The sequence below is a fragment of the Vicia villosa genome, linkage group LG4 (genome assembly GCF_029867415.1).
Source record: "Vicia villosa cultivar HV-30 ecotype Madison, WI linkage group LG4, Vvil1.0, whole genome shotgun sequence".
In the NCBI taxonomy this organism is placed as follows: domain Eukaryota; kingdom Viridiplantae; phylum Streptophyta; class Magnoliopsida; order Fabales; family Fabaceae; genus Vicia; species Vicia villosa.
Genome location: NC_081183.1, coordinates 181,714,048 through 181,728,735, shown reverse-complemented (window position 1 = coordinate 181,728,735; position 14,688 = coordinate 181,714,048). Strand labels below are relative to the sequence as shown.

The following is a 14,688-nucleotide window of genomic DNA, read 5'->3' as shown; positions in this document are numbered from 1 at the left end:
ATATATATATATATATACTAATATCTTCGATGTAAAATTAATGAAGCCTCAATTATTTCTTATTGATCTTTTTTTCTTTATTTTACATTGGTCTATTTTATATTCGAGTCACTTTAATTTCGATTTAATCTTAGTCGTTTTGACCATTAACTCACTTTGTCTTTTTGTTTGAGCATTATCTTTGTGGTTATTAACGACATTGTTTTTTTTGTCTAAGTGTAGTTGTTATGGCAATTAACAACCTGATCTTCTTGTTTGTGACCAACGAGTTCAACCGATGTGACATGAGTTCGACCTAAGTTTGTTTATGCCACTTTGGATCATTCTAGAAATATTGGGATAAACTCTTGCAAGCACGAGGCATAAAAGGGCAAAGTGATTTAAATAATAAATCTTGACAGTGTAATACTTAATTGGTCATACAGTCAGAAGTAGTCTCTCCATTTCAATTCATCTTTTCAGGGAGGAGGAGTCCATTGAAAATATGGGGTCAATGGTGTCCATTAAAGGTGATGTAGGGTCCAGCAAAATGATTCATACGAGGTCTCCCTAAGCAATTACAGCTTTATATATTTCTTTTTGTAGTTTGAACGATTTTTGTATTCATTCCCCTTCGCTGCTCTTTGAAACTTGTGATTACTCTTTTAGTCACATTTATATTTTTTCCTGAAAGACTTGTTATGTCAAGTCAATATTTATTGGCGCCCTTGTCTAGTAAGGGAGAACATGCCCTTTTGTTCGCTTCCCTTTTTGTGCGACTTGACTTCATAGACAATATTCACTGTATGTATTTGATTGATAATACCATGTAGGGGGTTGTAGTATGGGTGACGATACCCTATAGGGTTTCAACATGTTATCCTGTAAGTGAAAGGATACCTCATAGGATTCCAACATGTTAACTCGTAAGAAGTCTCTCGTAGGTGCAAGGATACTCCTTATGGTTCCAGCATGTTACCCCATAGAGAGTCGTCCGCTGGTGCAAGGATACCTCGTAGAGTTCCAGGATGTTACCCATTAGATTATTTGTCCAAACTAAGGGGAATTGAGGGGTGCCACCCGTCCTAGTGGTAACCATAGAGGATTCATCTCGCTATTTCACCTTTACAAACTTGTCATTCCAATTATTGTATTAATTGTAATATGGCATGGACAATAACCTCCAAGGCAGGGTGCTCAGGATCACCCAACTCCCTCTAGTGCCCATCTTGGTGCTTTAGAAAGAGAAGAATATTCCTACAGTTAGATGAACCCCAATTCACTGGCATGTGATCATGACTTCCTGAATCAACCTTTAGCCGTTTGGACGTGATCTTGGATGGGCGATATTGATCACCTTTAAAACTATATCTTAACTGAAGAAAAGGGGATTAGAACCCCTAAGTCACATACTTCAAAGAGTCAAAAGTAGAAGTATGGGCATGGAAATCGCCCCAACGCAACTATATTGGCCATCTTTGTTAAGGTACACATCTCCATGGTGACTTGTTCCTCCTCACATGAAAAGGAAAGGTTGAGGTGTTGTCGAAATGAGACTATCCTTTCTTTTGTAAGGTAATGAGACTCAATATCCTCAAACGTCCTTATGCTCAATATTAGAGGCAACCATTAGCTATTTTTTTTTTGTAAAAAAATGGAAGACAAAAAAGAGTCATTGTCGCTACCACAATTGCTATCACTATTGGAGCTAACGAAACTCCCGCAAATGCTAAACATGCCTAGTTCCAGTAATTTACAATCAATTATCTCGGTGGGACGTTTGGCATTTCTATAAAAGTAATTCCACATGGTTATGTGTAGAGTCAATGGATCTACCAAGTTTCCATTTTCATCTAAACCCCTAATTATGAACATAAATGGGGAAAGGGAGAAGGGAATGTACCAAACTTGTACCTGTAAAATGTGGTTTGATCTTGAAAGGGTTGAAGAACTGGTGAAGGAAACAGAGGAGGCTTTCAAAAACTTCGGTGCAAAAGTGCACCAAAATATGAAAGGGTTAAGGTTAAACCCCTTTTATAGAGGTAAAGGACTAGTGTAATCAAGGGTCCCTCCTTGTGGTTCCCATCAGATACATAAATCTTAACACGCTTATAACACGTGTGGAGGAGTTAGGTCAATCTGGCGTCCCAGGAATAAATCGCCATTAATCGTATTTAATGAAATCCATGTTTTTCACCTCAAATGAAATTTGAGGATTTCCCTCAATTAACATATGATGATTCACCTCGTTGACACCTGAAAGTGTATCACGCGTTATGCATGAGGGACTTGCCTCAGGCTTGAGGGACTCACCCTAGGCATACCTCATGAACTCGTCTATATAAGGATATGAAAACAAGACTAAATCACTCTGTTCTTTCCTATCCCTCATGCTTATGGGATTGTGTATTGGTATATTTGCAAAGGACCATAATGAGCGGCGGGAGAGGTGAACAATGTAACACTTCGCCTGCAACATCTTCTTGATTGTAACACCCTAAAATCCCAAATATTAATTTAAAGGAATAAAATCATCATTTTAGGATGCTACTCAAGACATATATGCATACTTTCCAAGTAGTTTAAAATCTCGTAGTGGAACTCAAATAATTAACATTAACTTTTCAATATCTCTTCAATTGAAATACTTAATGAAAATTAACAAAATTCAAACATCAACTCAAAACAATTAATAGACCCGTTCTTCGATGATACAGATCAGATCAAAATCCATCTAATAGAGAAAAACAATAAATAAACAAAGAGAGCTTCAATGTCGTCTTCCATCTCACATCAACACTTACTCCTCCTGAGTATTTGTACAATATTGTACAAGACCATACAAAACAAATAAGAAAGAGGTAAAAATAGATTTCAATATATTAATGGTGTAAATAATGCGAGGATAAAATTCATACACAAATCAACAACACACATTCAGTTACACGACAACACAACAATCAATCATTCAAGTCACACTTCTTTATGTATGCAATGTGACTCGGAATTCGACTCTATACATGTGGTACCAATTGGACATCAGAGGTTTGTTACTGATCTCGTCCATATAACAATGGTTTTTCATTCGAACGGGGTCCCCACTTCTGAACCCCGAGGCCCCACTTCTGGACCTTGAACATGTATTGGTACCTACTTCTGAACCCGTAACACACCTCTTTCACAATATTGACAAGTATGATACATGACATATGAATAATGCAACAACAACAATTATGGTTTCACTTCTAACCATAAACGACCTGCAATTAAGCATACACAATAGCCCCCACTTCTGAATTACCCACCTCAACACAAGCATTCACAATTATATGCACATCGTATAATTATTTCACAACAACACACTTCATAACCAATATAATTGTTTTAATTATTATTTCACATTTATAACAATTTACCTTAATCAATTAAATTCACCTAAATACACCAAACATCAGCCAACCATCAACCACACAACAAAACCACTTCGAAAAAAGGACATGTCGCGCAAAATTGACGACCGACTCGTCACCCAACTCGTCGTGCTCTTACCTCACAAAATTGTTGCGTGGGTGACGGTCGGCGGAGAATTTCTGCCTGGAACCATGAATGTCTCCTCGTCATGGTGCTGACGACCGTCAGCTGCCTCAAACGTATGACGATTTGCCCATCACGCTCGTGACGACTATCACGGTGATGTAGGCACCAAAATCTGCATTTTTCATTACCAAAGCTCATTCAAAGCTCTGATTCTGACAGCCAGCATCCCAAATCAAACAGAAAACATAGATGCATATTATTCACCAATCAAACAACATATACTCATCAATTAACACTCAAAATTATTACTTTTTCAAGGATTTAAGGTTATGTTCAATGGGCCAATTTTACAACAATGGTGTTCATAAATTTTAGATTCACGCACACTCAATATGCATAAATTTTAGCAACACACTAGATACGAATTTACACATTAAAAATCATAATTATCATGAATTAATCACAATCATACACAAAACTCGTAAAACACAACAATAAAGGAAAAACCTGAAGAATGGTGAAGGCCCCTGCTCACCCTTCATGTAAATACACCTATATTGGAGTAGTTTCCCGTCTTACATAAATTTCTAGCAATTCTTCAAGCTCTAACTATGGTGATCTCCTTCTCCCTTAAGTTCTATTTGCCTCTAGCCTATTTTCTCCCGAATTCCAAACTTATACGAATCAAAATATTTTGGCTCCCCACTTAACTATAAATATTAACATAATCATCATATTCTTAATTATTCCACATTGACCCAAACATACTTCTATTTCTTACCTCATTATCCCCAAATTTCCAATAATTCTCATTTCCACCCAAAACTCACTATTCCACTATTTTCCATTTATTTGAATTATTATTCTGCTATTCTAATTATTTAAAATTGATTAAATTCTAAATAATTCTCACCACTCTCAACACACCCAAAATATGCCAACTAATCATATAACACACATTATCACAAACATAATTAATTAAAAGAATATAAAATAATTAAATAAAGGCAGCAAAAATTCAATTAAATTACTTAATTGAGTTCGGGTATTACATTGATCACCTAGTTATTGGATCGAGCGTCCATCATTCAGATGTGACACACATTTCTCATATACATTGCACAATTTCTAGATGACTCGCCCGATGCATGAGAGCCCATGGAATGACGTTTCCTAGGAAACAACAATGCAACGAAGGAGTCATAGGGAAAAACTAATTATGTTCCCCTGAATAAGAGGGGACTAACTACCTCTTTTCCACGCTCCTATAAGTGGTTGTTACTTTTTAGGAGTCTAAGACCCAAATCAAAGATTTTCTATAAATACCTTAACCCTAAGGTTGATAGGAACAATCTCTTTACACAGATGCCACATACAAATCTTCTTATCTCCAATTGTGAGATAGCCTTGAACCTCACAATAAACTCTAAAAGCCTATAATAAGCCTTAATCACCATGGGTTGTCATGTATTGTACTTTTAGCTAGTACAATTGTGTTATAGTTATTTTGCATAATTACTTTATGTTTTTCATGCTATATGTTTGATTCAAAGCCTGATTAACTTAAGATTAAATACCAATTTATTAAGTTCTGGTAGTGCTACGTAAATTCATCTAAAAAATTAGTATGGTTAAATAATTAATAGACATGCCATGTTTACTCCATCAACTTAGACACAAGTAGGGCTGTTTTTGGTCCGGTCCGAATATTTGACCTCCCGAGAAATGGACCGAAACTGTAACTGGATGATCTGGAACCAGACCGAAAGAGTGATGGGTAATTTTTTATGATCGAAATCAGACCAAGTAGCATTTTGGTCTGTCTATTGGTTCGATTCCACTGGACCGATTCTCATTGGATCTTGGATAGCCTGCTAAACAACTTGCTCACAATGGGAAACTCTTAGATCTTATTTATATAAGGAGCAAGCATGGATTTGTATCACCATTGCATTGTTGTGTTTGTAAAGATCTCATGGAAAAAGGCCTTCCATGAAAGAGGTTGAAAGAAAAAAAACAATATATACTAAACACGGTCGGGTACTTATTGGATACATGGTCCGATTCTTGCTTTGGGTATCAGATAGAAAAATTATCCATTCTCGGACCAAGTAGCATTCAGGCGATCTATTGGTCAGGTTCCACTGAACCGGTTCTTGGGTGGATCTCGTATAACCCGATCCAAAAACAGCCCTAGACACAAGTGATAAGGGTGACAAGTTTTTCTTAAAGTGCAATTATGTTAATTAGTGTTAAGACATAATGAAATCTTAATAAATTATTGTATATTCCCACTATTGGTTAGGTTCCACTGAACCGGTTCTTGGGTGGATCTCGTATAACCCGATCCAAAAACAGCCCTAGACACAAGTGATAAGGGTGACAAGTTTTTCTTAAAGTGCAATTATGTTAATTAGTGTTAAGACATAATGAAATCTTAATAAATTATTGTATATTCCCACTTTTGTCACCTTTTTGCTCATGAATTATTTTACAATTTTTACAATTATTGTATATCATCGTAATAAAGTGCAATATTTACAAATTTATATCAAACTATATAAATTACTCACCAAATTATAAAAAGTAACATTCAAAAGATTATCCAGAAAACAAAAGTTTCATAAGTTTCTCAAGTTAAAAAAAACAAGTGTTTTCATTTCCATCTTCAACTTAATTAAAATTTCAATTATTTTCCAACATCATAAACTTAAAAAGACACAAGTGGTTAGGGCCATAGTGATAAATGTGACAGGTATTTCATAAACTTAAAAAGACACAAGTGGTTAGGGCCATAGTGATAAATGTGACAGGTATTACTTGAAGTGCAATTGTGTTAATTAGTGGTTAGGGCCATAATGAAATCTTAATGAACTATTATATATTCTCACATTTACAAACACCATAAAGTTTCGCCTTGAACACACATGTCATGTCATCACACTACACCATAAATAATTGATTAATTATTGAATGCATCATATTTCAACTTACTAATCAAATATGATTTGTACTCTTTATTACTTTTTATTATTACATAACCTGAATACATACTATTATTTCGTCACCTTTTCGCTCACGAATTATTTTACAATTTTAAATGTTTAACAAAACTAATCTAAAACAATTCTTATGAGAATGATATTCATCCTATTAATAGCTATTAATAGATCCTATTAATAGCTATTAATTTGACTATGAATACTTATGATCGTCACTATACTAATTTGAGCGTACAGATGTTTGTAGACTTGTGGTCAAATTTTTTAAAAAAAAAACAATTATATTTTTCAATGAGATAAAATCACATCTCATCTATATCTCTCATTTTTATGATGAAAAATATCATTCCACCAAACTATCTAAACAAACATGCGGATAAAGAGAGACCTGACCCGGCCCAACAAAAACATGGAACTTCATTCATTTCATTTCAGTTCCCGCTCCCATTTTAAACGCCCGCCCTATATCATCGTACACTTTCACGCGCCGCACGCACTCCTCTCAGACTCACACATAACCAAACAAAAAAAAAATCGCAAGTGACCGAGTTCCATTATTGAACAGAGAGAAGTTAGAAAAAAAAAAAAAAACGAATCGAGCGTGTGATGCTTCACACTGTGTAGTGTAGGGTTCAGCAATTTCTTCCAACACCGTTTGTGGCATTGCATTGATGGATTCTCCAGAACCTTCTCAGATCAACAAAACTCCTTCTCTCTCCACTCTCAATCCATCCAACACTTCTTCTGACGAATCTCCTCAAGTTCAAGTATATACTTCATTTCCTATTTCATCGATCTGTATAGTATAATATTCCTCTTTTAATTGGATTAATTAGCACGATTTTCGATTTTAGTTTGTTGTTCGTTTCGGTTTGGGATTAGTAGGAGATGTTTATGGAATCTGATTAGATTTTAATTGTTACTGATGATGTCATCAATGTTAAGTGTTATCTCTGTTTTGTGTGTATTTGGAATTGAAATCTACTGAATGTATATAAATGATTTTGTTTCATTTAATGTTTGAAATGAATTACTGTGAGAGGCTTGTTTGGAAGTGTACATATGTTTGGTATAACTCATTTATTTTCATAAATTGAATGATGAATTGGCTATGACACACTGACACTGAATCACGACACTGACACTGATACTGATACATTGACATTTGTAATAATTTGAAATAAATAAATAAATTAAAGGTAATCACAAGTTTCGGTTTCGGATACGGACACTGACACGTACGAACTTTTTTTTAGAAGTGTCGGTGCTACATAGTGAATTGGAGTACAAGGTTGTCAATTAGGTAAGTGTTAAAGGACTTTTGAGGATATCCGCGCGTGCGTGTCGTGGTTTCACGCGCTGATAATTGATTATTAGTTTCTGATAAGAGTCTCGCATTTTATGAGATACGATTTGAACATAAGTATATAAGTGAGGGCAGTCAGCCTTCACTTTGAAATCTGGTTTTGTAGGGTTTGTGTTAGGTCCGACCGAATTTCTAATGTATGGAATTGCGATTCTCGAACCATCTTTTTTGCTTAAAGATGTTGAGAGATTAGAGTGTTTGATAGTTGGTTGACTTGTGTAGTGTTTTTTCGGATTCGTTCGTTTAGTTTCTAGTATTGTGAAGAATGAATGAATTTCACATATCATCATCTTCTTAATTTCAGGAATCTCCCTTTTTAAGATTTGTCAACACACTATCTCCAATACAGCCTGTTAAGGCTTCTCATGCGACACATGGGTTTCTTGGACTCAATTCTCCACCTCTTGTATTCAAATCGCCGCGTATTAGCGGTCACCACCGTGAAACGCAGTGCTCGGAAAGGTTCGTGAATCGTGACTTCAATTTTATGGGTGTTTTGTTGTTGACTATTTGCTGGTTCTTTGTTGACAAAATTTCTCTGTATCAGGCCTGAAGGAAACCATTTATCCGATGGAGAAATATCTCAAACTGACATTGGAGATAGTTGTCTTGGTGAAGCTCATGGTGATTTGAAAAAGTTGAATCCTCAGCAGCCACTGTCAGAGGGATTTACAATAGACGCTCAGAATGATGTGAAAACCCAAAGCTGTAGTCCTCCACCATCTGTCGATAAATACCTGGCTGATCCCGGGGATGATCAAATGTATACTGTCAACCTAGAAATGGAACAGTCCACTGACACAGTTGGGTCATCACTAACTGAGTCAGAGAAAGTTATATTAGAATTTGATAGGAGTGATGGTCCTGCTAACAAAGCAGAAGAACTTTTGCCTTTGTTAGAGGAATCTAATATGGTTCATCAAGAAAGGCCAGCATATTCTGAAAATCTTGCAATAATGGAAGGGGAGAAAGATGGTGCTGAATTGGTTTCTGAAAAAAACACAAATTTAGACTCCAGTTCTGGTGTGGATATTTTTGATAAACATTCTCATGAATCACTTCCCCAGGTAACTAAGTTCTTTCTGTCTATACTCTATATATCTATAAGAAAAACGCTAAACAGTAAATAAGTATTTTCCTAGAAATTCTTCCTATCAATTACTTTTCTCTCCATTTTCACATTATATTTCGTCTTCATTTCCATTTTCAACTTACAATCAAAATCAAGACCCAACTACATTTTCAACTATGCTCTGTTATTGTTCTTTTTGCCTCATTATACCAACTCCATCATATTGAATATTAAAGCCCTCTGAGACAACGATGAAGATGCTCTTGGACTGTGAAGTATCAAATCCAATATATTTTGATTGAGCTTAAACATCTTATTATCCCTCTGAATTTGAAGGGAAATATTTTTAATGGCTTTGCCATAAGTAAATCAATAGAAAATGTTGATGATATTAGTTGAGCCCTCATTGAGTTCATCTTAGCCGATTCTCTTAAAATTCCCAAATTGATACAATTATGTACTGGCATTAGGTTGTCTTGCAGTTAAATCTGTTATATATCTTGTATTTGCCTTCAAATTTCCGAGATACGAAGATGACCTATAGTAGTCAAATGACGGCTTCATTAAAGCTTAATGTTTGCATAGAGAAGAGATCTAAACAAATTTTTTCACTTAAAGTTATGTAAGGGAAATAATCAAATGGAGAATGGCAAAGGTGAGAACGGAGCAATGGTGGTTTCTCCACCCTACTTCAATCCATAATCAAGCAGTTTTGTCCATAGGGATGGCGGTCCATGGCGGAGAGGCGAAATCCCGCCATTCCGGACGCTTTGCGGCGCCGTTATAGTGGTTTATGGCAGAAAAACCTGCAATAGTGACTGATATTTACCATTGCGGCAAGCCCAAAACTGCCACGTATATCCACCATAGCACCGCAATTGTGGATATTTGATAACATTGTAACCAAGAACAAAATATATCAGACAAGTTGTGAAGTGATGGTGATGGTGATGGTTGGCGGTGAGGTGAAAAGTGAGAGCGTGGAGAAGTAGATTTGAAAGATATTTTTATCACAGAGACACTGGAAGGTGTTAATAATTTCCTTTTTCTTTTGATTTTAAAATGAAAACACATAAATTTTGCTTTTGTACATTTTGTATGTCCATGTTTTTGTACCAAATAGTAACTGTGTATCTATAATGTTAATGTAGGGCCGTCAGTATTTATATATATGATTAGTGAGTGCTAGGTGTCCTCCAGCCTCTTTTGACTGATCTGCAAAATTTATAACTTCAGTGTGCAGGAAATGATCAGCAGCATCATAGTGACTGTACACCTCAATTGATGCCTGATCCTATCCAGGATATTAAAGAGTTTGGAAATTGCAATGAGTTGATGTCAACCTCTAAAGAGGTTGAAAATTGCAACGAGACAATGTCAACCTCGCAAGTAAATTCAGAGAATATCACACAAGATGGTTCTGAGGTAATTAATTTTCCCCCAGGTCTATTGCATTCCTCTGAAGCATAATGTTACCTTTTGCATGAGTTATGCGATAGTTTCATGCTTTCCCCCCTCGCTGAATGGGTTATGTCTATATCTGGGTTCTTTCATGCTTTAACACTAAATAGACTCTTTTGAAAGTAAATGATTATAAGCTTGAATATAGTTCTATTTTTTTTTTCACTGGCACCTATTATCTCCAATTAAGAGAAGATCACACTACCTTTGATTGGAGGTTTCAAATTTTTGTGGTAATTGCATTTTCTCAATCAAGATTGTGAATAAAATTGAGTCCTGATATTACGTCACGGACTCAGGCATCTATTAGAATAAGGAAATGACTTTTCTGTTTATGAATATATAGAATGGATATATTTTGAACCAAGAAAAGTCAGCAATAATTTGTTGGCTACAAGGTTTTATTCACGTAGGATGAGACTCTAGTAGTCTAATGGAATTCTCTACTTAGCGATCATATACAGAATTTGCATAAGATAATGATTTGCTGTCTGGTTATCAGGAGTTTGCATTTTTTTCTTGCTCAATTTAATTGAGGTTTTCTTTGTGCTATAATATTCATTGTTAGGCTAGTCTAAAGCATCATGGCATCCGTAGACGCTGCCTACAATTTGGGGAAGCTGCTTCTGTTGCTCTTGGAAGTAATAGGTCTCATGTTAAATTAAATGCAACTTCACGTAACATGAATATGCTTCCTATGACGGCTTCCAAGCCACCGGGCATTGGGTTGCATTTAAATAGCATTATAAATGCAGTGCCACTTAGTTCTTCATCTACTGGGGTGAGATTATCAGATGGTTTACAAGGGATGCACTCCAAATCTTCTATAACTTTGCATAAAGTGGAAAACGTGACAAGATCCTCGATTCCGACTGATATGGATACTCAATCGTTTAATGATACTAAAAACGAGAGCCATGAAACTGATGCCTTAGTAGCTGCAGATTATTTCATTTCTGAATCTCCTATCATGACAGAGTCCATTGACCTATATATGGAAAATGCACATGATAAGAAAAGAGTAAGCCATGCAGATACCGAGAATACAGAGGAATTCAATCATCCTAACACCTCCAAGAAAAAGTCAGTCATCCCGATCTTTCTCGTAATTCATAACTTTTATATTTTACATGTTTGCTAATTTCACCAAATTATTGCATTGCTCTATAGGAAGAAAACAAATACTGATGATGCCGGTGCCCCTAAGGGGTGCAACTGTAAGAAGAGTAAATGTTTGAAACTGTGAGTAAATTTTTAAATATGTATCTTGAATTTACTTTATATGGCATGCTATGTATATGTATTTTGATTCGAGTATTTTGCAGTTATTGTGATTGTTTTGGTGCCGGCCTCTTCTGTGGCGACAGCTGTGCTTGCGATAGCTGTGGTAATAGAGTAGAATTTCAGGAGACAGTTGTTGAGACAAAGCAACATATTGAATCTCGTAATCCAGATGCATTTGCTCCCAAGATTGTACCGTGTGCGGCCGATGTTCCAAAAAACAATATGGTATAATATCCTCATATTTTATTGTTGTTCAAGTTCAACCTTATGGAATTCATCAATTAGGTGATATTTTGATGTGGCCTTTTCAGGAAGATGTGAATATGTCAACACCGGCATCAGCTAGGCATAAACGAGGTTGCAATTGCAAAAGGTCAATGTGTACTAAAAAATATTGTGAATGTTTTCAGGTTGTGTATAATATCCATATTTCTATATGCTCTAAATATTTCTCCAGTTTACTGCGTCTGCTAAGGCTAATAGATTCTTTTTTCTTGTCAAAAGTCGAAAGTTGGATGCTCAAGCGGCTGTCGATGTGATGGATGTAAGAATGCCTTTGGCAAGAGAGAAGGTTAGAACTTCTAGTATGATTAGTTATTTTAGATAGTTAATGCACTACACGATTTAACTTTTTAGCCGCTCAGTAGAAATGTTATGGATTGATTGATGTTGGGAGGTTTTGGTTTGATGCTACCTAATACTAATCCTTGTCTAGAGTTGAGCCCAGAACCTCAACTCTAACGCCACCCACCACTGAGTCCAGGTAGATTGCTAGAGAGGGTCATGTAAGCCATAAAAATGACTCTTTTGCTCTAAGATGCTCGTAATAATCTGCAGTGCACTTTTGTGAGTGGTGCCTTTATTTTGTAGGAAGTATTAGATCTCACGAACTTGTGAATCAAAGCACTAATGTGCACTCTTTCCGGTTTAGTTTTTAAAAATTTGTAGTTCGTTCCTGAAATATTTTTAAATGACTTTTGGTATTTCTTTTGGTTTTAGTTCTTGTAATTTGTCTATGTTAAAAATTGAACTAATAAATATGGTCCACATGTTATAGAATAAATTTCAATGTGGACAAGACAAATATAAAACTATATCAAATGGAAATCCAAAGCAATTTTTCTTATATTTTAAGGGAATCAAACTGGCAGGCATTTTTATAGAGAATAAATTGAAATTTGTGTGAATTACAGAGACAAAAGTGATTTTAGCTGTTATAGTTGAAATTTTAATTTAATGATGCATGATGGAATAGAGGGAGCCGATCATTAAAAGTTTCTACACAATTTTTCAATTCAGATTTTGTGGCAATGGAACATGCTGTGAGCAAAGAAAGGGAGAGCAGCATTGTTGAAGAAGCGTTAGACGACAAACTGCACAATAGACCGAAAATGGTGACAATCAGGACAGGCTTGTTACGACCAGCAAATCACCTCTCACCTGTAACACCGTTGTTGCAATGCTCCGAGTAAGATTTGCCTTCACTATATATAAGTATTTCTAATGGTAAAGAATAAGAAGTTATATCCCCACTATTTTGATGTCTATGGCTGCCTTTGTGCTGATTGCCTTTTTCCATTTGTCCAGCCAAGGCAAACAGGGTGCAAAGTCTAGACTTGCTTCCGCAGACTCGACTCAATCTTCCAAAAAATCACGGAGTAATCTTGCACATACAGAAACAAACGACTCTCAAAAGAATGCAGCTACAGGGGCTTCATCTAAAGAAAATGAGTGGATAGATCTTCCACCATACCAACTCTCCAACAGATGTGGTATTCGCCAGTTATCCGGGGGTTCTCTTCGTTGGCGCGGTAGTTCACCAATTACTCCAAGTATTAACTTAGATGATGAATCAGATGGCAAGCTCTTTGACATTCTAGAAGATGAAACACCTGATATACTGAAAGAAGCTTCAACTCCTACCAAGTCTGTGAAAGCAAATTCTCCACTCCAAAAGAGAGTTTCTCCTCCACAGAGTCATCTCCTTCGGATTGGATCAAGCTCTTCAGGAGGTGGCTTGAAAAGTGGCAGGAAATTTATATTGCAATCTGTTCCTTCTTTTCCGCCGTTGACCCCTTGTGCTGATTCCAAGGCCCTTTGCAATGGCAAGGAAGATTCAAGTAACAGCGCAGAGAAAATGACATAATCCGAAAGCTAAAGAATGCCTTCAATATGTATGGTTGGCATCTTGTCCGTTTAAGGTATATTGACAAGTTTCAATATATTTTTTTTAATTTGTTGTAAATTGTTTTAGAATTTTACCATTTCTGTGACACTTTTTTTCTCCAATCTTTGGCAAACAGGTTCCTAGGTGACTTATTGTGTGAATCAATGCCAAGTTGAGATTACAACTGAATCTCATTCCAATGTGTAGTATTCCTTTCAATTTTTACACATTGGAAGTCTCTTTATAAGTTGTTGGAACAGGTTCTGTGTAGTTTATATTTTTCTTGTCCCTGCACCATCTTTCGGGCATGAACATATTCTCGAGTTTCATCCATCAAAGGGGATGACTGTGTTACTTAGGTCATTCAGTACAAAATTGATTATAAATATTGATAATTAGTGATGTACATAAACCAAATCAGTTCAGTTAGACAGTTACTTTGAGACTCATTTTGACAGTTAGCTTGTTGAGTTAAAAGTTAAACTCAACGAGGATAGTTGAGGTAATCTATCCCTTCGCGCCTTGCCTCACAGCACAAGGACTAAGCATATTAAAATATAGCAAATATTTGCTGTGTGACAATAGATTTCTTAACAAAGATTAGTCATTACTAAAAGATTGTAGATATTTAATATCTATAACACGGTCAACATAAAACACTATTGCGCTTAGATGCCTGAAATTTATTAACTATTTTTTTCTATAAATCCATTTTAGTCCTCACTCTTTTAACCATTTTTTTAATAAAATTAATAAAGTTAGACCTTGTTATCCTTGTGCCTCCATCGAATATCAACAAATTTTTGAATCTGCTTTAAAT

The 14,688-nt window shown here is 35.8% G+C and overlaps 1 protein-coding gene across 1 annotated transcript; it reads left to right on the top strand.

Annotated features, from left to right (window-relative positions):
- The first annotated feature begins 6,984 nt into the window (after window positions 1–6,984).
- LOC131596261 (CRC domain-containing protein TSO1-like) lies at window positions 6,985–14,293 on the top strand. The gene is made up of 12 exons (XM_058868868.1): window positions 6,985–7,285; window positions 8,189–8,346; window positions 8,432–8,951; window positions 10,193–10,381; window positions 10,986–11,500; window positions 11,588–11,659; window positions 11,743–11,926; window positions 12,013–12,111; window positions 12,206–12,272; window positions 13,001–13,169; window positions 13,289–13,902; window positions 14,005–14,293. The coding sequence occupies exons 1-11, from the start codon at window positions 7,190–7,192 to the stop codon at window positions 13,845–13,847; spliced, it is 2,628 nt and encodes an 875-aa protein (XP_058724851.1). The 5' UTR covers window positions 6,985–7,189; the 3' UTR covers window positions 13,848–13,902; window positions 14,005–14,293.
- Window positions 14,294–14,688: the final 395 nt, after the last annotated feature.

Bases quoted from the DNA above. Each gene is read 5' to 3' on its own strand.
- LOC131596261 (XM_058868868.1), top strand. From the start codon at position 7,190: ATGGATTCTCCAGAACCTTCTCAGATCAACAAAACTCCTTCTCTCTCC. The intron at 7,286-8,188 runs GTATATACTTCA...TCTTAATTTCAG, and splicing joins ACGAATCTCCTCAAGTTCAA to GAATCTCCCTTTTTAAGATT. The intron at 11,501-11,587 runs GTCAGTCATCCC...ATTGCTCTATAG, and splicing joins CCTAACACCTCCAAGAAAAA to GAAGAAAACAAATACTGATG.